The 23013-nt window shown below is 47.8% G+C and overlaps 1 protein-coding gene and 1 long non-coding RNA gene across 2 annotated transcripts in view; one reads left to right on the top strand and one right to left on the bottom strand.

Moving 5' to 3' along the window:
* LOC149370088 (uncharacterized) overlaps positions 1–14586 on the top strand; it is a 55406-nt gene extending 40820 nt beyond the window's left edge. Inside the window, exons 2-3 of the long non-coding RNA XR_016285502.1 lie at positions 14218–14305; positions 14408–14586. This is a non-coding gene — a long non-coding RNA (uncharacterized LOC149370088). The remainder of the gene's footprint in view (positions 1–14217; positions 14306–14407) is intronic.
* Positions 7452–9189, bottom strand: LOC149370089 (uncharacterized). The gene is made up of 2 exons (XM_089567521.1): positions 8933–9189; positions 7452–8009 (listed from the first exon to the last, which is right to left on the bottom strand). Exons 1-2 carry the CDS (start codon positions 9113–9115, stop codon positions 7452–7454), a joined length of 741 nt encoding a protein of 246 aa, XP_089423647.1. The 5' UTR covers positions 9116–9189.
* Positions 14587–23013: the final 8427 nt, after the last annotated feature.

The following is a 23013-nucleotide window of genomic DNA, read 5'->3' as shown; positions in this document are numbered from 1 at the left end:
ACCGTAGCCTGTCGTGCGACGTACAACAGATGCGTACGTGGGTCGGTCATCGAACCGGGATGGCGCTTCGGGGACAGGAGGTGCCTGCGCAGCCTGTCGCACCTCGTCCCTGACAACTTCGGACAGCGCTGCCAGCGGCGCAGGTGCAACCTGAGGCAGATGGATCCGTTGCAGTTCCTCCCGGACAACGGAGCGAATTAGTTCACGCAAGGTGTCTGCACTGCCGCCGAGACACGACGAAAAGCCTTCGGGCACCATGCAGTTGATGTCCCGGTTGTACTGGCGGGCCCGTTGTTGCAGCGTCGTCTCCATCGTGGTCGCCTCGGTTAGAAATTCCGCCACCGTGCGGGGTGGGCTGCGCACGAGGCCCGCGAACAGCTCCTGCTTAACCCCACGCATGAGATGGCGCAGCTTCTTCTCCTCTGTCATGTTGGGGTCGGCGCGCTTGAAAAGACGGGTCATGTCTTCGGTGTACATGCGCACGCTTTCGTTTGTGCGCTGATTTCGGGAGTGCAGCGCAGCTTCGGCCTTCTCCCGGCGGTCAGCGTTGGGGAACGTAGCCAGGAGACTCCGGCAAAACGTCTCCCAGGTGGGAAGTGTAGCCTCGTGGTTTTCAAACCACGTCCGAGCAGACTCTTCCAGGGCAAAGTAGACGTTATTCAGCTTGCGCTCGTCGCACCAGCCGTTGTAGCGTGCGACCCGCTCGAACGTCTCCAGCCAGTCCTCAGCGTCTTCGAACACGTCACCGTGAAAAGATGGCGGTGTTCGCGGTGGGTGGCAAAGGATCGGCGCCAGGGGCCTGGTGTCAGCGGCCATGGCAGTTGGACTCGACGGTAGAGGCTGGATCGGCGGCTGGGTCCTGGTGTCAGTGGCCATGTCAGTTGGACTCGGCGGTCGAGGCTGCGTCGTCCTTGTTGGCGGGGGAAGGGGCCCAAATTCAGGCGACTCTCCGCGGAGACGGCGGCTGGGTCGCTGGTGAACCGGTGTGAGGTCCGTAGTGACGCTGTACGGAGTTTGCAGTGCACAAGTTTCGCTTTTTGCGCTTATTTTTCAGAAAGCTTTCCAGGTGGTTTACGTTTAAGTTAAGATAGAGACCGCAACCTTGGTTGCCTCTGATCGAAATTAGAAGCCGATTTCGGTCATTCATTAACTCTCCAATAGCGCATAGTCGGTCGGACGAGAATATATATAGACGCATACTTGAACGGCGTAATAGAGAAGGCAAATTTTTTAGCCGGCCTACGCCTGTACTCAAGCGTGCATTCCAGTCACGAAGAAGCGCATTGATTAATGTGCAGGCAAATCGTGGCCATGGGCTCTCAGTGCGCTCCATCTGCAAACCCCCATAGCTCGTGCCGTGGCGAACTAAGCGCACTGTAATAACCACACGCCGATTACTGCTTAGTTTGCTACGTGTTCAGTTTAGTTTTTCCCGTGTTCGGTTAGTTTTAAAAGGGCTAGCAAGCTCTCTAGATCAAGCGGTTGTTCCAAGGTCCCACGCACTGTTTTCTTATAAAGTTGTGCGTTCGCGCCCGCACATATGTTGTGCGCGTTTATTCACCTTTTTGAAGCAATAAACCCTACGTATAAAAACTGAGGTGCGAATGCTATATTTTTTTAGGATTCCTACATTCGATATCTGCCGCGATGAAAGTGTGTGAAAAAAATTGGATATAGTAACTACTTCACTGTGAAGGAGGGACGCCTTTCCAAGCTAGTAAGTATATACGTGCGACAGTGTTCTGAGAACACTTTCCGCCGTCTGATTTTATTATAGCAGTGTCAAGCTCGAACAGCTTGCTTGGCAACAAAGCCATTTCTCCAGGTTCGGGAGCAAGCGAATTAAGTCTCGGAAGCAGCCGAACATGCTTATTTCACCCCTGCATGCCCACGCGGATTGACCGGCGTATCGAGTTCGTGCATGCACCTACAGCTGTAGCGCCTGTATCTAATCAAGCCGCCGCGATGGCTCAGTGCTTATGGCACTCGGATGCTGACCCGAAAGGCGCGGATTCGATATATAGCCAACCCTGATTACGTGTCTTTACGTAGAGATAATTCACTTAAAGTTAAAAAATACAGGTGCCGGACTGACCTTTTTAAAATGTCTTTTTTCCCCAAAACGGTTTCGGAATGGAACAAGCTGCCTGAGGAAGTAGTGTCCATATTATCAAATGATTCATTTTCTTCCATGCTGTGACATTTTTTTGTGTATAATAATTCCGTGTTCTTTCTATCTCATTGTTATCTTTTTTTTGTAACCACCTGCACGCGGTGGCATTTGTGTACTTTTTCTTCTACCCCCCCACTGTAATGCCAGCCAATGGCGCTGTGGGTATGACGATAAATAAATAAATAAATCCCCGCCGCGGCGTTCGAATTTTGATAGAGGCGAAATTCTAGAGGCCAGTGTACTGTGTGATATCAGTGGACGTTAAAGAACCCCAGGTGGTAGAAATTTCCGGAGCCCTTCACTACGGCGTCCCTCATAGCCTCAGTCGCTTTGGGACGTGAAGCCTTCATAAACCAAACCATATGATCTAGCGTGTGCTTCATCGCAGCGGGAAATAAAAATCCGCGCTACCGTCAGTGCTGTTATTTATACAGGTTGAGATATCGTGATTTCTTCTCTGAGCCACTTTTTTCCTGGCTTTTCTCGCAACATCTTGTTGCAAAATAAAGATATTATTCGATTCAATATCGCAAAAACGAAATCTGAAAAAAAAAAAAAACTGCGTGTATGCTTACAACATTTTGAATTATATGTGCCTACTTTTCTCTAGTTATATCGATTGATAACATCGCAATACTCGCTTCAACTACGTCTTAAGTAAGACGCGGTTTCAACGAATTGTGATGAAAATCAACCAGCGCAGGGCTCTGAAACGGCGACGTTGAAAACCGCGGATGTGCATTGCACAGAAATAAGCTTGGGGTCGAGCGCATAAGGCAGGCTCCCTGAAATCATGAATGTAAGTTTGCCAATATCCCCGAAGAAAAAAGAAAATAAGAGCTGTATGTTACCGGTACTCGCCGATAGGGCAGAAATGTGAGACTAACGAAAAGGTTCAGCTTATGTTAAAGGACAACGGAGCGAGCTAAGGAAAGAAAATTGATAGGCCTAACGTTAAGAGACCGGGCAAAATTAGGGAGGGAACAAACGCGAGTTAATCACATCATAGTCGAAATCAAGAAGAAGAAATGGGCTTCGGTAGGGCATGTAATGCGAAGGCACTGATATCCGCGTGTCCTTAAGGGTAACGGAGATCACTGCAAGAGAATGCCAGCGTAGCCGGGGGCGGCAGAAAATTAGGTGGGCGGATGAGATTAAGAAGTTGGCGGGGATAGATTGGCCGCAGGTGGCAAAAGGTGGGAGTTAATTGGAGCGACATAGGAGAGAGGCGTTTGCTCTGGAGTTGGCGTAGTCAGGCTGATGGTGATGTTGTTAAAATTTGCACTGTGCATTGAGGAGTGTTATTTTGTGCCTGGTAATTCTGCATCGCGGAGTGAATGTAACGTGGCAAAAAAGGGGGAACAGGGCAAACACAGGACGAGGTTCAGACTAACGACAATTCGCCTGTGTCGTTCGTCTCCACCTCGTCGTCTCTTTGCGCTGTACCCCATTTTTGTCATGTTACACCAACTACCTCGAAGCAGCACCCCCGCGAATATACCTTTCGAGCCATTTTAAGTCGCCATCTAGCGGTAGTGTTTTTAGTGCTGCGATTAGCGTTTAGCTTTTGGAAAATATGAATCTTTGGGTTACATAGCGCCCTTTGTTTTCGAGCAAAACCCGCTTTTACCCGCTCCAAGAGATTTCTGGAAAATAAGGTTCAACCCAAATTGTACACGAAAATCTAGAAACGTGCGTTTTCCTGCACTAACCTGAAGAAACCATGCGAAAATTGGCTGTTGTCTGGTGCCTCATCCGTAGGTGCATTTTTAGGTCCACTGGTGATCAGACACTACTTTGAGCAAGGGAAGAGGGGGGTGTCAGTCTGCTATCCAACATTGCATGACAAGTCCGCTTGTCGAAACGTTTCCTAGCGGACTGAGGTTCTCGTTCAACTCGTGCTCGCTTTCGTTTGTGCTGTCAGGAATTGCATCCTCCTGCCGCCTCTCTACCGTCCACCCTCTTTAAGCCTTTGCTATCCAAAATAAGTTGGAAAGTACATTTGGGAAGCCAGAGGCCGATACGAGGGTACTGACTACAAATCTTATTGGCATTACTGCGTCTAGCGCTAGCCACACTAACAGTCCTGTTACAAAGCCCTTGTGTGTTGAAAATGGCTGCTGTGATCCTGAATGAATGTTTTCGCTCGGCACGAAGGCAAGCAGATTTTGAACCGACGGTAACGTGAAACGTGGGCGATTGGTAACATATTAGGAAATCGGGACTACGCCCGGTGAGCGTCGTATGTGTCGGTGAGCGTCGTGCTTCAGCGGTAGCCACTCGGTCTTTGTCTTTCTTTCTTACGTCAAGGTGTATGGCAACACGCTATTTTTGGGCATTCAAAAGACATGCGCCATGTGGTGACACCCAAGGAAGCTACAGAGGCGCTTTTCTCGATTTCTGGGTATTTACTCGAAGAAATAATTCCCGGGGTTTGTGGGGATACGGTGGCCGCGGCTGGCACGGGACAGAGTTAATGTAGACATAGAGGAGAGGCATTTGTTCTCTCAGGGGCATAGGCGGTCTCATGACGGTGATGAGTAATTTGGGAATATAAACGAATTCGACACTTTTTGGTAATAAGTAAAGGCTCCTTAGCAAATGAAAGTGGGTAAGACAGGCATGATCGTCCGGGCTTGACGCATCCCAGCAACACCGTATTTCACAGCAGTGTTGCCTTCCAAGCAATAGCAGTATTGTGTGCCGGTTACTTCTGCAGCAGAGTGACGCCTATAAGATAAAAAAACGTGGACAAGCAGGGAATCGAATGCTTCAGCTGAAGCAAAACCACTGTCACCAGAAGTTCCAAAATGTTGTTTAAATGGAGCGAGACCACCAAAGAACTTCTCGCTAGCGCGTCATCGCGCGGCGAATAATCGACGTGTACTGTACGCCGACCGACGATAAGCTCTCCTTTCGCTACAAGATGCCAGATAGGGCGCGAATGTTTAGCGGGTCACCAACGAAACACGCACAGCAAACTTTCTGCTGAATTCTCCTTTCGGTGCACAAGCAGTTATGTGCATTTTGTTTTTTTTTTGGCATAATGCGGCATCACAATATTTAGTGTGCCCTCGTTATAAGAAACGTCCATTGCGTGGTCAGATAATTGTTGCCGTCAGTCTTCGGTCAAACTTTTTAGTCACTGCGCTAGTGTACGAATTTTGCTGGGCACTTACGGGCGCTTATATTCCGAAAGTTACATCCAGTAGAATTGCAGCACCCCCGTGAACCAACACATTGGCGCCTTCAAATTTTCTACTGAGTTCGTGTAATTACTCGCATCTAAAACGGGTACGAGCGCTGGGAATCTCCTCCCTGATGTGACGCAGTACTAGCTGCGTATGGTGCTTTTTTATATAAAATGTAATTGTAATTATTCTAAGTAATAAGTAATCGCAGCGCTCTTCTTAGGCGCACATTTCTGCCTGCCTCATTTCGCTACGTCCCTGCCCTCAAGAATAGACAAACAAATACCGCACATTTCTTTTAAAATAGGAAATGGTTTATTTCCCAGAAAGAATAAGAAATGTAAATGCTTAAACACGCATCCGCATCCTAGGCCAACAAGACTACGGTTCAGGCACGTAGCCAGAAATTTTTTCGAGGGGGGCCCAAGCTAACTTTCTATACTAGGGGAAGGGGGGGTGCTTGATTTGGGAAGGGGGGGGGGGTGCTGCTTTGGGAGCCCTGTTGGATATTTATTTATTTATTTAGAAATACTGCAGGCCTATGTGGCCCAAGGAGGAGGGGCAAACAATATAACAACATAAAAAATAAACGAAAAAACAACACACAGCATTATTCGGCGATAACAAAGGGAAGATAAAAACAACAGCATTAAAAATACAAAATGAGACAACTTAACCAAGGAAATGTTCTTCCAATGCGTTGCTAAAATTACTATTTTGACCAAGGAAATGTTCTTCCAATGCGTTGCTAAAATTACTATTTTGAAAAAGGGATTCTTGGAGCAAGTTCCATTCGGAGATGGTTCGGGGGAAGAAATGAATTTGTTTGTGCAAAGATTGGCTGCAGTGTGTGTTCCTTAGTGTGTCGTGTACGTCTGGTGGTAGAAGGTTGAACATAGTTAGGTACTGGAATGTTTATCTCGGGTGAAAGAATATTACGAAGGAACAAAATTCGGTTTATTTCGCGGTGGTCTGATAGAAATGCGTTATTTTCTGCGATTAGCTTTGTGGGAAAATCAAATCTGCTGTATTTGCGGAAAATAAACCTGACGGCTTTCGTTTGAATGATTTCAAGGGATTAAATGTTTTTTTGCGTATGCGGATTCCAAATGATAGATGCGTATTCAAGCTTCATCCGAAGAAGAGTGGTTTGGTTTGGTTTATGGGGTTTAACGTCCCAAAGCGACTAAGGCTATTAGAGACGCCGTAGTGGAGGGCTCCGGAAATTTCGACCACCTGGGGTTCTTTAACGTGCACTGACATCGCACAGCACACGGGCCTCTAGAATTTCTCCTCCAAAGAAATTCAACCGCCGCGGCCGGGATCGAACCCGCGTCTTGCGGGTCAGCAGCCGAGCACCATAACGACTGAGCCACCGCGGCGGCTCGTCCGAAGAAGAGTGTTATATGCCAAAAGCATAGTATTATAGGGAGCGGAACTGAGTTTTCGTTTTAGGAAACACAATATTGAGAATGCTGAAGAGGAATTTTGGGATATGCGCGCTGACCAGTTCAATTGATTGGTAAGTATCAGTCCTAAGTACCTATGGCTGGCAGCTTGTTCAATGTTGGAGCCTTGAAGAGAATAAGTGAAAGTGCTAATATGTTTTTTTTCTTCTTACACGAAGCAGTATAGTTTCCTTGATGTTAAGACCCTTGCTACAATCCACACACCATCAATTAATAGCTGCCAGAGAATCTTGGAGAAACCATGATCTGAGGATTCCTTTATCTATTTGAACAATAGGAAATCATCAGCATATAATGTTATGGATACAGAATTTGAAACAACACCACGCAAATCATTTATGTATATCATTTATGTCAATCATTTATGCCTGCTATTTTTATGGATTCATTAAAAGTGCTAATATTGTTCTTTTAAAGGGACCAGCACGGGCAGCTTTAATAAATAGGGTCATTTGCAGTGTTCTGACTATACGTTACGGCTTCGTAAAGTTAGCATACTTATTTTTGCCATCAGATGTGGCGTACACTGCTTCGACCGCGGATCCCGATTTGTATAGCACCCCGAAGCACTGCTACGAGCTCCTGCCTAACTACTGTCGCATTTCGAGGAGATTCAGTTCAATGATTGCGGCAATAGATTTCGTTGCCTTGCGTTTGCAAATAAGTTGCTAGAAAAGTCCCTTGAGCACTCACGATGTCGATCTTTTCGAAGAAGGACTGGTCTGTCTGCTCAGACGTGGGTCTTTTGCCTACAGATATCTTGGAGCCTCGCGACCGCGTACTCTGCACAGTTGGACGACCACCTGCCACCGACGCTGCCAGCGCAGCTTCTAGCCGCGAATGAGACTTTGTCGCAGCTGCAGTTGATTGTATCAAATCGTCTTCCTTGGATGGCGCAGGCCTCGGCTCGCCTGGTTCTTGCGGATGTTCTTCCTCTGCGGACGACGGAGCCGATGCCAGTGGCAAGGATGTGGTGACTTGAGCCACGCCGGCTCCGGGCTGTCCGCTGGCTGCCCCGGCGTTGTCAGGGCCCTTTAAGGAAGGGGGGTCTGCGCCAGGACCGGTGGCACTAAAGGCCTTGATTGATGTAGGACTCGCCAGCGACGAAAGAGCGAAGCTTGCCCTGGTTTTGTCCTTTATTGGCCCTGTTCCTGCTTTCCTTTTCGTCGATGGGACCTGCGAGGTTTATAATAATAAGACGGAAGACGAAAAGTGTGGCAGGGACAAATCATTTTCATCACCGCGGAAAGTCTGGAAACCCAGCGATGTAGAAGGGCAATGGCGATTACCGAGAGGACAGGGCCCCACAGAAGAATTACTAAATTTCTACTGAATGATCACATACACTGCCTGGTAATATCTCGTCGATAAAGAGCAATACGCATTTAGGCGGAGTGGGATATACAACAGAAATGGCTAATTATTTTCCTCGAACAAAGCGCTATAGTTCGGCATTTAGGAAAACAGATGACGATGTGTCTGGAAAACTACAATGATATCACGGACTAAGCTGATGCGCTGACTCAAGATTTAACACGCCGTAAACGCATTGAAGTGTCGATCACGTATCAGATCAGAAGTGCACAACCGAAAATATTAACCTACAGTTAACGATAACTATCAATGTCAGCAAATTATGTTCAGCCAAGAGTAATAAGTGAGATGGCCGTTTGGCTCACATTAAAATGCACCCTGAGTGTGACCACTAAAAATCGCTGTTGTTTTGCAGCTGGAGGCAGGGCCCTAAGAATGAAAATTTGTGACAGATTGAAAAGAGAAGATAAGGTCCTCGCCAAATTCATTGCATGGTGTTTCGAGAGCTGCTTTCCACCTCTGAGCGCATTTATCGTCCGGGCCTGTCAATAAAGAAAGTCACATGTGGTATGGTGCATGGGGTTGATCGTCCCAAACCTGTAAATGGGTGAACTGAGACGTTGTAGTGGAGAGCCAGAGATTAATTTCGACCACCTCTGGTTCAATACCGTCTGCTGATATCGCCTAGCACACAGCTGTTACTGAATTCCGGCATCAAAATCGGGACGCCGCGGCTAGGATTTGATCCCGGGATGTAACCGATGAGAGATGGAAAGATCTCTTACAGGATTTTCAGGATCGTAGAGTGAGGGCGACGTCTTTGTAGAAGTGGGCTTCGAAGTCCATGCTGCCGTGGAAGCTGGAGGTTGTCCACCACCATCGTCGTGCGGCCCCGCTTGCGTACGCGCACTGAGGCGCCGTCTGCGCGGGGGCGTCGTCGCGTCCGTCGTCGACGGCGGTGGGGGCATCGAAGGGGTCGACTTCGCTGCTGAATCTCGTTCTGGAGACTGCTTCGTCGTAGCCGGGACATGCTCACCGATATGCTGCTGCTCGTTTCCTGCGACAAGAAAGTGGACAGCGGTTGGTGCGTGCCCGACACATTTCATCGTGGCGATCGAGATGTTTCCATCGGGGGAATCTCTGAAAGAGGGCCCACCTGGTGGTGCGGCTGCGCTTGCTTCGGATGCCTTGAACCCGTGATGGCGGTGCTGGTGGGGCCTCCCGCCGTGCGTGCGCCTGACGCTTTCGTTCAGCATCGCGGACAGCCCGCAATTATGATAAGCACGACGTCCACAGAAAAGCAGCAGCTTGGCTTATTGTTATTCAGACAAGTCAAGAAGTAACGCCGGATGTCCAGTCTTAATGGCGACCACCGGTTTTCTACAGCGTGCGCTCGCGGGTCGAGCTCGGGAAGAACTTCGTCGTCTCCGCCGTAACTTCTCTTGCGTTGGTGGTGGTTAAAAAATTGGTAGAGTTTCAACGTAGACAGACCAAGTACACGTGCGAACGCATATATTTAGCCTGGTTGGCTCATGGTTTTGCTTTGCTGGGTTGTCGGCACGTCTGGCGACGATATCTGACTCTGGTTAAGCTCTGGTCGATGTTGAGCCGATCTCATCTGTTCGTGCCAACCATGGAAGTTGATGAAGACGGCGATATGCGATGCTCAGCGGGAGCGAGTGTTGTAGAGAGACAGAGAGAGAGAGAGAGAGAGAGAGAGAGAGAGAGAGAAGCTCTTTAATCGAAGGACACAGGATTCAGTTTAGCACGAGGCGTGATCGGCTGCGGCGATATCATAGTGCCCGCGGGCAGTGGCCAGAGAAGTACAGAAGCGAAGCTCAATCGCGCCAACATTTTATATCTGCATGGGCTGCTGCTGCGCTATTTTCGCCAGGGTCACCTTCAATGTCAAGCTTCAAACCAATTCGGTGACCGATTATACCCTCGTTGCACAGGTGCTTTTAGTGTCACTTTCAACGATTGACATTCGCCTAGAGTGCCGCTCGCGGAGTGTCTCACGATGAACTTTAGTGACACTCGCTACAGGACGCACTTTCCCCGTGGCGAGATCGGCGAACTCGCTTCATATTACCCGGCAAGGCGGGTTTGTAGTCTCTACAGCAGCTCTCGGAAATGAAGAAAATATTTTGAGAATTAATACGTCTTTAAATCTCTATGTTATTGTCTAGATAGAGCTTTTTAATGAGAACAACATTTAAGCCATCATCAACTAAAAATAATGCGCACAATTGAACAGCTGCCCTCCTTCTGCCAAGTGACGATGATGCTCATTCACGGAAGGCCTAAAGTTTTTTGCGCTAACTTCTTCAGAAAATGCATCACCAACTAGCCCGGCAGCTTGCTCTCCTGGCATAAGGAGGGGTCCGGGCGGGGTTCATGTGTGCAATTCTGGGAATTGTGTAATGCGAATTCACAAGTTTTAGCAAATGCAAATAGCGAACAAGTGTAGTTTTGACAACAGTTAACTGAAATCGATTATTGCTCACAATACACTGCGCGCATATAACGAACGGGATGCTATTGCCACGTGCCCTTGTAGTGACCGTTCGTTCGCGTTCAAGGCCGCAGGAAATGGTTTTTATAATTTTTTGTTCGTGTCGCGAGAAGCGAGCGGGCTAATCTCAATTGATCACAGCCATGAAGAGCTCCATGTATGTTTTTCCTGATTACTGTAGATATTCTTGACCTGTTATCTCGAAGTTTCCTTGCCAGCTTTAAATTGAGCGATGCCGCGAGCGGCGGGCATTCGTAGTCCGACGCCTGACGAGCACGTTTGTTGCTTACGCCGCTGCCGTGCGGTTTAGTTCTTTTGCGGGCGCAAGTCAGCCCAAATAAAGCGCTTCATCTGCGAGCCTTCTCGGTGTCTTCCTGACCGCTGGACTGCCGTCACTACAACATGACAATATGTCTGGACCCAGAGCGCCGCGTAATGCTTTGGGCAGCCAGCTTCCGTTGTGGCCGGCACTTGTGGGTAACAATTAAGTAGGGCCGTTTAATTTAATGCGAACAATCACCGATCATATTTTTCGATAAAGTGATTTAAAACTAAGTATTCGTCACACCGTAGAAAGCAGGGATAATCAGTTAGAAGCGCCGGTCGTAGCGATGTCGACAATCCGGCTACCAAGTGTTTCTCAAGCGCGCGATCTCAATGGGGCTCGCTACAGAGTTGCAGCACTGCACGAACAAGCAAGGGTACATCCGGTACAAAAATTAGATGATTTGATATGATTACAGCGCAGCTTGCGCTTTATGTCATGTAAACGAGCCTAGCAGTTTGTACACAGCGATATAAAGGAGTGTAAGGGAGTGTCGTTCTCATCGGTCCATTCCTAGGGAAATTTCGCGCCTATGCAGTAAACTCTGAGTAGTGCACTATAATCTTCGAGCACTCATTTAGCAAGTACACGAAATATTTGGTAAAGAAGGAGCAGGAAAAATAGAGCAACGGATATGAAAATCAACATCCACAGAACCGAAGTAGTACTCCTGGGTTGTTGTGGGCGGGCCGAAGCGATGGCGACGGCTTAACTGCCTTGTCTCACCTGCCTTGATATGCTTGGAGACGGTTTCTGCTCTCGATGGAGACGCTGTTTGACGCGTGCCCCGCAAGACAGAGCGTTCAACATTCATTCCACTACAAATGAATGGTGTGGCCTGTAGACTTTTGACGGGGGGGGGGGGGGGGGGGGGGGGTGCTTCGATTACTGGTTGATCAGGGCCCTATTATGTAGCAAATCGATAAACTCACTGAGAGTTACCACATGCGCACAAAGCACAGGCCAGAACGACTGCCGGCTGCTAGGCTATTCCAGGAGCTGTGCTGTTAGGATCGGGTAGCGTGGTTGGGCTGGAGAAGATACGAGGAGGGCCCTAACGTGGTCACCAAGAGACAGCAAGGAAAACTTAAGTTATTAAACGGCTGTAGGTGAATACCACGTGGTGATCCAAGTATAGTAATGTCTTGCGCATCACTCCAAAGAAAAAAACATGCCACCAAAATCAGGTGACTATACTGCTATAATGGTACTATTCAATCTCCGACAGTCTCCGGCTAATCACTGCTGCATTTTCACTGTGCCTTTCACTGCTGTCTATACTCCGTTTCATACATAGCAGGCAACGCTGCCAAAGCTAGCGTGGCTGTTCGCGGAGGCTAAGTCCACACGCAAAAAGTAGTTCGCCATACAACCAAAGCTAACACTTCGTTTTACCTCTTGTAACATTTTCGTCCTGCGACTCGTAGAGATTTCTAGAAGCAAAAAGTACACGTGGCGGTATGACGCTCAGTTGGCAGGGGGAATCACTTCTACTAAATCCGCACCCAAAAAGTAGTTCGCTCTCCGTGAAAATTATGGCCAGAGAGCCCGAACACTGAGCGCCTCGCAGCTTCGACGATGATTTTCAATGCTACCACATATTTTTATACCGCTCTTTGTATTGGTTCAAACAATGACCGCAGTTTCGAGGAGGACGAATGATACGTGGAAGAATAATACGGTTTCGCGTCCGCACTACTCCAGCAACCTCCGCAGCGTTGCCTGCTATGTATGAAACGGAGTGCAGTTCGTTTCACAAGCTGTTAACTACCACAACTTAACCTAAACGGAGTTCTCATGCATGTACATATCGATGAAATATAATGCGTCTAACATGCTTTAAATGTCTTGGAAATGTGCGACTGGCCCACAACCTAATCACATTGAGTCTGCACGCACTCAGTGGCGCCACCTATAACCTGGATATGTAGCTGCAGTTGCTATATCTGCACAATATAGCGGCACTACTGGTGTGCAAATCTATAAGGAGACATTTGCAAGGAGTTTGCGCAGGCAAGCCTGTGACATTTCTTCGGAGCCCCTGAGGTGCGTTTGGGCCCTAGAATGTGTGATAAAAAGCTCTTGGGGCTGAAGAAAACTTAGGTGGGGAAGCTCCCACAACTTCAGAGCATCCTTGTCTTGACAAATTGCACAAGTTTTTATGAAAGCAGTGTTGCACTGTCTATTTTTTAGCCTTGTATTTTGCCCCCCTCCCCTCCAAAAAAAAACTGTTCAAATTTTTTTGTAAAACAATGTAGTCACTTTATTTATGAGGCTAGCATTAGAGTTGCATTGAGCACATATGTACACAGTTTGTATTGAGTGCCTTCTCTTGCAGGCGTAACAGTTGAGCCACGGGACGGTGTCAGAATTGTGTGAAAGACATACATCTCGGCAGAGCTGCCATCCATGTCTTCTGTCCTAGTGGCTGGAGAAGCACTTTGTCCTGTTAGCACAAAAGCCACCGTCTGTCGGCGCCCATGGCACGAAATTCCTGTGACGTCACCATGCTGTCGCGTGGCTTCAGCAGTGGACATTAGGATAGCGACGTCTACAGCAAAGTAGAAGGAATGAAATTTCTTCCAAAGGTGCGGCGAAGTTAACCATGACCTTACGGTTGCGAGGTGAGCACGCAACCCATAAGCAACAAAAGAGCGTGAGATCTTAGCGTATGTCTTAACCTAGTGTATGCGTTTCCTTTGTACTGTATGCTGACGAGTAGGTGTGTCATTGCAAAGGAAAGAATCTTTAATGAACCTCACAACAGAGTTCACAATGAGAGAGTGATTTCGCATTCGGAGCACGTAAGGAAGTATTGAGAGCCCCTCATATTTTTTCTGTTAGGTGTGGATTTTTAGCGCTAAAATACTGATTTATTGTGGTAAGATATATTCGTTGTCGTATCAGATCACTTCTATTAGGTTCTCGTTTCTCTTCTTTTAGGCAAAACTCTGTTATCATTTAACAAGAACTTACTTATTTTTGGTTAATACGAAGTACCTATAGGTGTGCGTATCATTGATTTCTGGAACTCTGTCATCATTTAGCAAGAACTTACTTATCTTTGGCTAATACCAAGCTCCTATAGATGTGCGTGTCATTGGTTTCTTGTGGTAAAAACTTTCTTGTTTCTGAACAGTGTTTTTGCTGGCCTCTGTTACCATGGAAGCTGACGAATAATGGTTGTTACGCAGAAATCTTGCATGTTTGGTGTGTTGCCCCTGATGCAGGACCAAGTACTTCTACCACGGCCGCCTAGACTGGGACGAGAAGAGCTCTGCGGGCCGTTACGTGAAGGAGAACTGCAAACCACTTCAGGTGAGTAGTGCCCGGACGGTGTCGCTCGGCCCGCATGTTGGGAGGCAGGTGTTCACTTGGCGCGCATTTTTGCTGACGGCACCACCGGTTGTGCACTTGCAGCGATACATGTCCATGGAAGACGAGGCCAGCCGGCAGCTCTTCCACCTAATCTCCCAGATGTTGGCATACGAACTTTCACAACGCATCACGTTGCGAGAGGCCCTCGACCACCCCTTCTTCGAGCCGCTGCCCGAGGAGGCCAAGTTGCACCTGCACGCACGAGACCACAGTCTTAGCAGGTGACTGCTTTCTGATACTTCTGCGTCTCTGGTGCCGTGATTAACTAGCTTTTTGCACAGGGAGTGCATTTGCACTTTCGCCTACTGTTTTTGGCGCTTTGTGTTTAGGAGCCAACTGACGCATGCTTCTCTCATACGTATTAAAGGGTCCCTGTCAATGTAAAGTGCATGTGTGCTGCATCAGAGCTCAGGCGGTAACTGCATGGAATGCTTGTCAGCCGTAGGTTCGGCTTGGGGATTTGTCTGAGTTGTTTGGGTCTCTAGTCAACCAGAAGGCAAGCAGAGTTAGTGCGTGTTGCACGCTATGTGCTGTTGCATTTGAATTAGCAGCAGTTTTCATGTCGAGGCTGGTCTTTGGCCCCAGTCTCTCCTGAATGTATGGCACTAAAACTGAAGTTGCACGGCAGTGACACAGCCTTGTGAGAACCAAGCAATGCCAGTGACACATCAGGCCATGCTACATTCATTCAGGACTGGGCACTAGAGAGGTTATGCAACCTGCTTCCTTCTTCAGGCAGCCAGGAGGCCTGTCTTTTGTGAAAGCTTTGCGGACAGTGCTTTCAATGACAGCGGCAAATGGATCAGCATAAAAGGACCAGAAAGGCAGTTGGGCTAATTTGGCAGCATTTATTAGTAATCCCAACGATCCTTTGCCAACGTTTTTGAAGAAGTGTTGACATTCATAACGCGCTGCAGGTCATTTGAACATTCTTTTAATGCAAGGGGCGGCGCTTGTCCAGCGTGAATGTTGCAGTGTAACAGCTGGTAGATAGGCGTTTCAGGTTGGAAGTGAAGAAGTCACTAAAGATAAGTGGACATTACCAAGGAAAAGTAATGGGTGATGCAAAGAGGATAATCGTAATGTAAGCAGGATCAGACAGCCGATGTCAGTGCACGTTAAAGAACCCCAGGTGGTCTAAATTTCCGGAGCCCTTCAATACGGCGTCCCTCATAGCCTGAGTCTCATTCAGAGCTGCTGGACTTAGGACCAAGTTTTTCCAGAACTGTTCACGGGAATCTGTTAAGCGTATTAGCTGTTGCAACTGACGCAGTAGGGGGAGGCACACGATTATGCTTACAGTTGCAGTAAGACAAGCTATAATAGGCAAGAAAATGTCTTGCCCCTCAACTAGTGGTTTATAGTGATACAAACAGGAGGCCTTCCACTGGCATTGGTTTGGCAGGCCATCGGTAAAAAAAAAAGAGAGAAAAATCTGCTAGGTGGGCTGTGATATGGTGTAGCATCGTTTGCTTTAGTGCAGAGTTGGAGCTTTTTACTTGCCTCAACTCACTCGCATGCTTTGGCATCTACTCACTGTGCTGACAGGCATTAACACCCAGTGAACTGGCCCTAGACAAGTATGCTAGAACCTACTAGAACTGCAGCCGTAAAAGTTTTTTTCAGTGAATCTGTTTACTCATCTGGTGTGGGGAAGTAGCATGACACAGAGAGGCTGTTTCACAAGCAAAAAAGTTCCGGTGGCTCCAAAATAAATTCTTTGCAGAAGGGTGGACATGTTTTGTGTGTCTTGCAAATGGAAGTCTGGAAAGCTGACTTGTGCCGAATTAGACAAGCTATAGTGCAGAGACCGGCAAGTTTAGCCTGCGAAGCGAGCATGTAAAACCCCTTCAGAAGGGCATTTGTGGTATTGAAAGTAAACGTTTCTTGGCTGGAAATTTCATAGGATGCCACAGTGCACAGTGCTCCCGTGGCTGCAAACAAGATGCCTGTTATTTGCTACAGTTTTGTCACCTTAATGATCAAGTTAGACTTCAAACAGTGTAATCAATATTCCTGATGAGTTGCGCAACTCTGCTAATAGGCATCTTTTTTCCACTAAAGCGTATGGATGAATTTTATTAAGCACATTGCAGAGCTGTCGATACTTTCTTTTTTTTCTTTGACGAGCATAGTTATATGGTAGGGTTCGCTAGAAGAGGTATGGCCGTATTGGCATGCTTGTGTATTTGGTTTTTCAGCAAGAGAAGATCCTCCAAAGAAATGAGCAAAATAAAAACACCAAGCAGGTGCGGCCATTATCAGCTATTCAGTTGCATTGAAAATGTGAACTCTTCGGGAGTTGTGCTGTCCCTCTTCAGGAACATTGAAATTAGGGAAGCAGCCCTCCAAACATGCAAGTCATCTTTCAGTGTCGCTCAGGCCAAATGGGATGGGGAGCGCTGGTTCGAATTGTGCAATACACCCAGCATCTGGCACACGTACGAGGAATTAGCGAACTAAAATGCACCATAAAACGGGCGTCCACATAAGTTTTCCACACTCTCTGACAGAAAGCTGTAAAGTGTTTTGTGTGAGAAAGACCTGGTCTTATGTATTTTGTGGGGGAAGGTGGCTTTTTCCTGCACCTCGCACATCTCGACGGTCTCTTCGCCGGTGTTTTTTCTTTAGACCAGTAAAGCTATCAGATCAAGAAAAAGTCCAAACAAAAGAAAACGCAGCATAAAAGAAATCATAATTGAAATAAAAAACTTTGTTTTTTTTTTGGTGAGGCACCCAGATCCTATCATATGCCTGCTTGTGTACGGTTGGTGTCGCACTCATGCACATCGCTGGGGAGGGTGCACTTCCAAGCTAACTGAGACCTTGATGCAGTGCCTAGGTTCCAAAGCAACCTAGTTGTAACCTGGCCGCTTCTTCACAAAAAGCATATCGGACCCGCCACGGTGGCTCAGTGTTTGATGTTCTCGGCTACTGAGCCGGAGTACCCGGGTTCGAAACCGACCGCGGCGGCCGCGTTTCAATGGAGGTGAAACGCAGAAGGCGCCCGTGTGCTGTGGGATGTCAGTGCACGTTAAATATCCCCAGGTGGTTGAAATTATTCTGCAAACCTCCACTACGGCACCTCTTTCGTTCTTCTTTCACTCCCTCTTTCCTCCCTTCTCTTACGGCGGGGTTCAGGTGTCCACCGAGATATGTGAGACATATACTGCACCATTTCCTTTCCCAAAAAAACCAATTAATATTATTATTATATACAATCCAGCTTTCATTTTACTTTCTGCTGCACACTGCTGGTGGTCACTATGCGACTGATTCTGACTGAACTCTCTCCCAGGTTTACAACGTCACTGTTGTGAGGGCGCATTGCAGCTCCTTTGCGTGGCAGTCGGATGTCAATGGTGCCTGCGGAAATCATTGCATTTTTTAGTCCTAGGGGACCACTTGCGTGGCAGTTGGATGTGAATGGTCCCTGCGGAAATCACTGCATTTTTTAATCCTAGGGGACCACTTGCAGTGAGCCTTACTGTCAACCTTGTTTCTCGCAGGTGACCCTGAGGCCTGGGGCCCCGATCAGCGGCCTCTGCTCTCCATTTTGTAGATATAGCTCTCTCTGGGAGGACACTGAAGACGACTGGCCGGCGGGATGGTTGCTTTCATCTTTTTTTAGAATAAATGATATGTTTATTCTGCCCGTTAAGTTTTTTTCTGTCCTACTTGTACTCTAAATAGAAGACCTGTAAAACAACTTTTACTCGAGCAGCTCGTGTTCGGGCTAGCAACACACACACGCACGCACGCACGCACGCACGCGCACGCACGCACACGCACGCACACGCACACGCACACGCACGCGCACACGCACACACACACACACACACACGCAACACGCACACGCACACGCGCACACGCGCACGCACACACACACACACACACACACACACACACACACACGCGCACGCACGCACACACACACACACACACACGCACACACGCACGCACACACACACACACACACACGCACGCACGCACACACACACACACACACACACACGCGCGCGCGCGCACGCACGCACGCACGCACGCACACACACACACACACTGGGCGTCCCAGCTAAACGTAACCAACCTTTTGAGTTGAGTTGGGTTTAATGGCGCATAAGCGACTGAGGCTATCATGCGCCAAGCTCAATAACCAGCTTTAAAAAAAAAAGAAGTGTCCTAGTCCAGTGAAACCAACGGATGGTCCGAGTCGCGCGGCCTAGTATTCAGTATTTTTTTCAAAGTTTAATTAGTTAAGCTTCATTAGCCAGCTTTTTAATTAGTGACTTCAGAAAGTAAGTGTAAATGAAAAGTTTTAGATCGCCTCAAAAAACCACTAGTAATACTGTTTCCATCAAGGTACGATTTACATAGCTTTATGTATTGGCCTTAAAAGTTATATGTGACTAGCTGATCGCTCAGATCTTTGCCCCAGTGTGCACCAAAGTCTCATTGAGCAGAGGGCTTCAGAAAAAACAGGATTTTATTCTCTAAGGCACGTCTTAGGACGCTGAAGTTGCACCGTTGTCATGTGGAAGGTTTTTCTGGTGCGAGTTGTGGTTAAATGCCGGTAAAAAATTAAGTAAATAGTACCTTGCTGCAAATATTCTTCAGATGTTTTTCAAAGCGATCAACTTTTCCACTGACACTTTGTTCCTCATGTCAATAGTTAACAAGTTAGCTAATTAAGCTAAACTAATTACTTGGAACGAAAACTGCCGACTAGGTCACGAGACTCCAAACAACACTGTCGGTTTCACACAGCTAGGACATCCAGTGTTTTTTAAAAGCTTGGTTACATTTAGCTGGAACACCTTGTGGTGTGTGTGTCTCATTTATATGAGAAAAGCCAACAGAAAACAACGAACACAGGTTTTTTTTATATATTTTGTGCTTTCGATCAAAGGAGAATATTAGTGATTATTTTATTGCTCAATGATAATTGATCAGAAAACAGTAGAAAAAACCACATGCTGCCGGTGGGAACCGAACCCACGGCCTCCGAATTACGCGTCCGGCTCTTAACCAAGCCATATATGACAGATATTGTTACGCTACCTAGCGGCTTACTGAGGAAGAAGAGGGAGGAGCATGCAGACTGATGTGGGCTCTGAGCCGTTTTGCGGCCAGCTTTGTTCCGTCGAGCTCTCGCCTTTATTGAAACCATTTATCCGCTACATCGTGTGTATATATATATGTGTATTTGTGCGTGTGTGTGTGCGTGTGTACACATGGCACCACTGAGGACTGTAGGAGTGTACTATTATTAGCGATCCGGGTGGCGTATTCGCCAACTGCAGCCTGTACAGCCACAAGGCTTGAAACCAGGGTGAATTGATCACGGTGACTGAAAATTGTCACAACGCCTTACCTAAAAGGGATAATAAATCATCTTAAACGGCGTTATATGCCACTAAGCATCACGATTTGCGACCTGAAAGGTAAAAAATTGAAAAAAATGAAATTAAAAAAACAATAAAACTACAGTACAGAGAGCGGAGTCGAACGGCCGACCTTCCATACGCAACACGAGCCTCTAATCCACTGCGCCATAGCAGCGATGTCAAGCCGTCGTTCTGAATGAATATTTATAACCAGCCTTAATGTGGCTGCTACCTGCCGGTGGGCGGCGCTGTCATCGCTGGCTGTACCGGCTGCATTTGGCGAACACGCATCCGGGTGTATCCCTTCACCTCGGAAGGGACGGCGGCGGTATCAAGGCGCGAGCTAGTTAGTTCGCCATGGTAATAAAGCCACGGAATGACAAGTAGTGACAATCTGGAGATGACCGCCTCCCGCACTTTTTGCATGTACAGTCTTTGTCAAAAGTAGCCAGGCTGCATGGTTTGCTTCTAGCTCGCACAGTGAAGCCATTGTGAATTCCCTAAAGATCAAAAGTTGTTGGAAGGTAAGAAGACCCCCAGTCCTTACCTTTAACGACCATTTCAGCTTCAGAGAAGCTGTAAGGGCTCCACTGTACGAGCTAGAAGCAAAACATGCAGCCTGGTTACTTTTGACAAAGACTGTACCTCACCTTTCTTCTGGCACTTGGTAAATGCCGCCGCCGTCGGTGCATTGCATCAATAATTTCAAGCACTTGTCGCGTGGCGCAGGAGCGATGAGCTGTAAGTACTTTCGAGCTCGTTTCGAGGGTGCTTAAGGCAAGACAATGCACTGTGCACTGCAGGGACAAAAGACGGCTTGATCGAATTTTTGTTAGCAACACCCGGTAGTTCGGCATTTCGTAGCGTTGTTGTGTACCCAGCAGCAAAATACGCATTGATTGCTGAGAAATTTGCATTTGTAGTTGAAATATTTTTTTCCTGCCGCTCTGATTCAAAATGGTGGACGCCAAAGACGCCGACTCCGTGACTGCTGGTGTGCGAGCGGTGCAGTTTAGCAGCAGGCGGATTGAAAGTCACCGCTACCCGAGCGTTGCAGGCATCTCTGTCTTTCGCATTCCTCTGGGATCACTATGGACCCCGATAGGAAACCCGGGGTGAAGAACTCCGGACTGCACTTCAATAACCTTGTCCCAACAGCGTGTGTGGCGCCTTTAAAGGAGTGGAGACATCAAATTTGCGGAGTGTGTTTTGCTCCGAGGTGATGAGTATGACATTTGTAGACAGTGTTCACCACATGGAATTCATCAATGCTCAATAAATAATTTGTAATTGATTTTTTCGCTCTCAATTTCATTTTCGGTTGTAAATTTCCACAAGGTGGCGCCGACCAAATGAGTATAAGATCACGTGAGGCTTACAATATCAACAATATAACCGCTCTTTGTGGTTTCAATTAGTTTGAATTCTTACGTTAAATTGGTACAGAATCTGAAATAGCAACAGGTAAAGACAGCTATTGCAGTTTTTGTATGTTTCACATTATCTGCTGCTAACTTGTGACGTTGCAACCATCTTTCAGTGCGAGAAAGCACACTGCATGGAAGAATAAGAACAGAGCATATATGCGAATTTCAAGTGGTGGCTTACGTTTATTCACGTCTTGGTCATCTTCAACAGTTGAAATATATGAAAATGTTGATATCTCTATCGCTCTCAGGAGGCATGAGGGATGTGAAAGAGACAAATACAGAGGCACGCTAGCTGGTAAGTTGGTATCAATGGAGTTCACGCGCATTGGCATTGTAATCTTCGTCATTTTACTCGATGTTAGTATTTTGTACCCAACAGTGGTAGAATGTTCGTACAAGTGGAGAAAGCACACTTGTGCATTTTTCGATACTTTGCGTGTGGTTTCTGTAACGACATAGCAGTTAGCACAGGCCCTCTAAATCCTTCAGTACCCCTGATTTTCGAAAAACTCTTTCAGGGGCCCTTAAAACTCCTTAAACTCCTTTAAAAATTCAGATTGATCTGATTTATCGCTGAAAAGCAAGGCTACGTGGCAACTTGGAGCGCCCCTTCAGAAACAGCAATAAGAAGGCGGAGAGGACTGGCAAAATTCAAAGCTAACGAAGCGCCCGGCAGGACCACACTAACGAGTGGGCCGCTTTCTCTAGCAGGTCATATACCCTTCGAGACTCCCTTTCTTCTCCCTTCCCCTAATTTGCTGTTTTTGAAGTGAAAAGCTTCACTAGGCTCGTAAACACGCTCTTCGCGTGAGCCACACTACAGATTTGCCACAGCGGCGCATGCGCGAAACAGAGTGACGTCACGTGGAGCGCAGGTGCCCGCTGCTGCCGCAGCCGTTGTCGCCGCCTCGCCCTTACTGCGCATGTGCGTCGCCGCTTCTCCTCGCCACCGTTTTACCCTTCGCCGCTGCCGCGCGGTCGCCGCCGCCATCCCAAGAGGAGAAGGTTCTTTCGCGACGCGTTGCGAGAACGCGTGAGCGGCGGCGGCGGCCATAAAAGAGGCGGCCATCCTCGCCACCGTTTGACCTTTCGCCGCAGCCGTGCGCAGTGCGCATTTGACAGGAGGGGTATATATGGCGCGCTTGCCCATAGAACAGGCGCAGACACTCGCCATGGAAGGAGAAGAAGCAACAGTCGGACGGCGCAGAAACACCGATCCAGGAGTGGTAGCTTGGGAGTTGGCTCAAAAGCAGCGAACGCTTTTCGCTTATCCAGGCTTGACCTTAGCTTAGCTAAGGCAGAGCCAATTTTTTCTGATGCGCTTTTACGTGATAGCGTAACGGCCAAAGCCAGCGTCGGCGTTCCTGTTGTGACCGAAAATGGATGTTACAAGAGGTTATTATCGGAGCAACCGTGAGCAACGCGCCAAGCGCACATGACGTCGGCCACCGTCTTCCATTCCTGTACCCCATGAACCTTGGGGTGCGTGTCAGACCCGGTACCGCTAGTGTCGCGTCATAGCCCTAAAGGTGAAGCTAGAGTGCCGCTCCCCCCACCTCTTTGCAGACTATTATGCATAAATCTTCAGAATCTGTCCGGCTGCGGGTAACGAAGGTGCTTGTTTTGCCAATGGTCCAAAGGTTCATGATGCCTCGAAGGGCGCTCTCCAGTTTTCAACACCAGTTACGCTTGCCCTGAAGTCATCGAGCGCAGCCGATGTTGCGGCGCCGTTTCGCCATTGCGCTGTGTGGTGAAAATTAGCACTCCATGCCAGTTGGAAAATGGCAGTTCCAGCCTAGCTGTTGGTCGATAGATGAGAGTGGATTTGAGC

The sequence above is a fragment of the Amblyomma mixtum genome, chromosome 1 (genome assembly GCF_055824585.1).
Source record: "Amblyomma mixtum isolate Tamu chromosome 1, ASM5582458v1, whole genome shotgun sequence".
Classification (NCBI taxonomy): domain Eukaryota; kingdom Metazoa; phylum Arthropoda; class Arachnida; order Ixodida; family Ixodidae; genus Amblyomma; species Amblyomma mixtum.
This window is presented reverse-complemented; position numbering and strand designations above follow the sequence as displayed.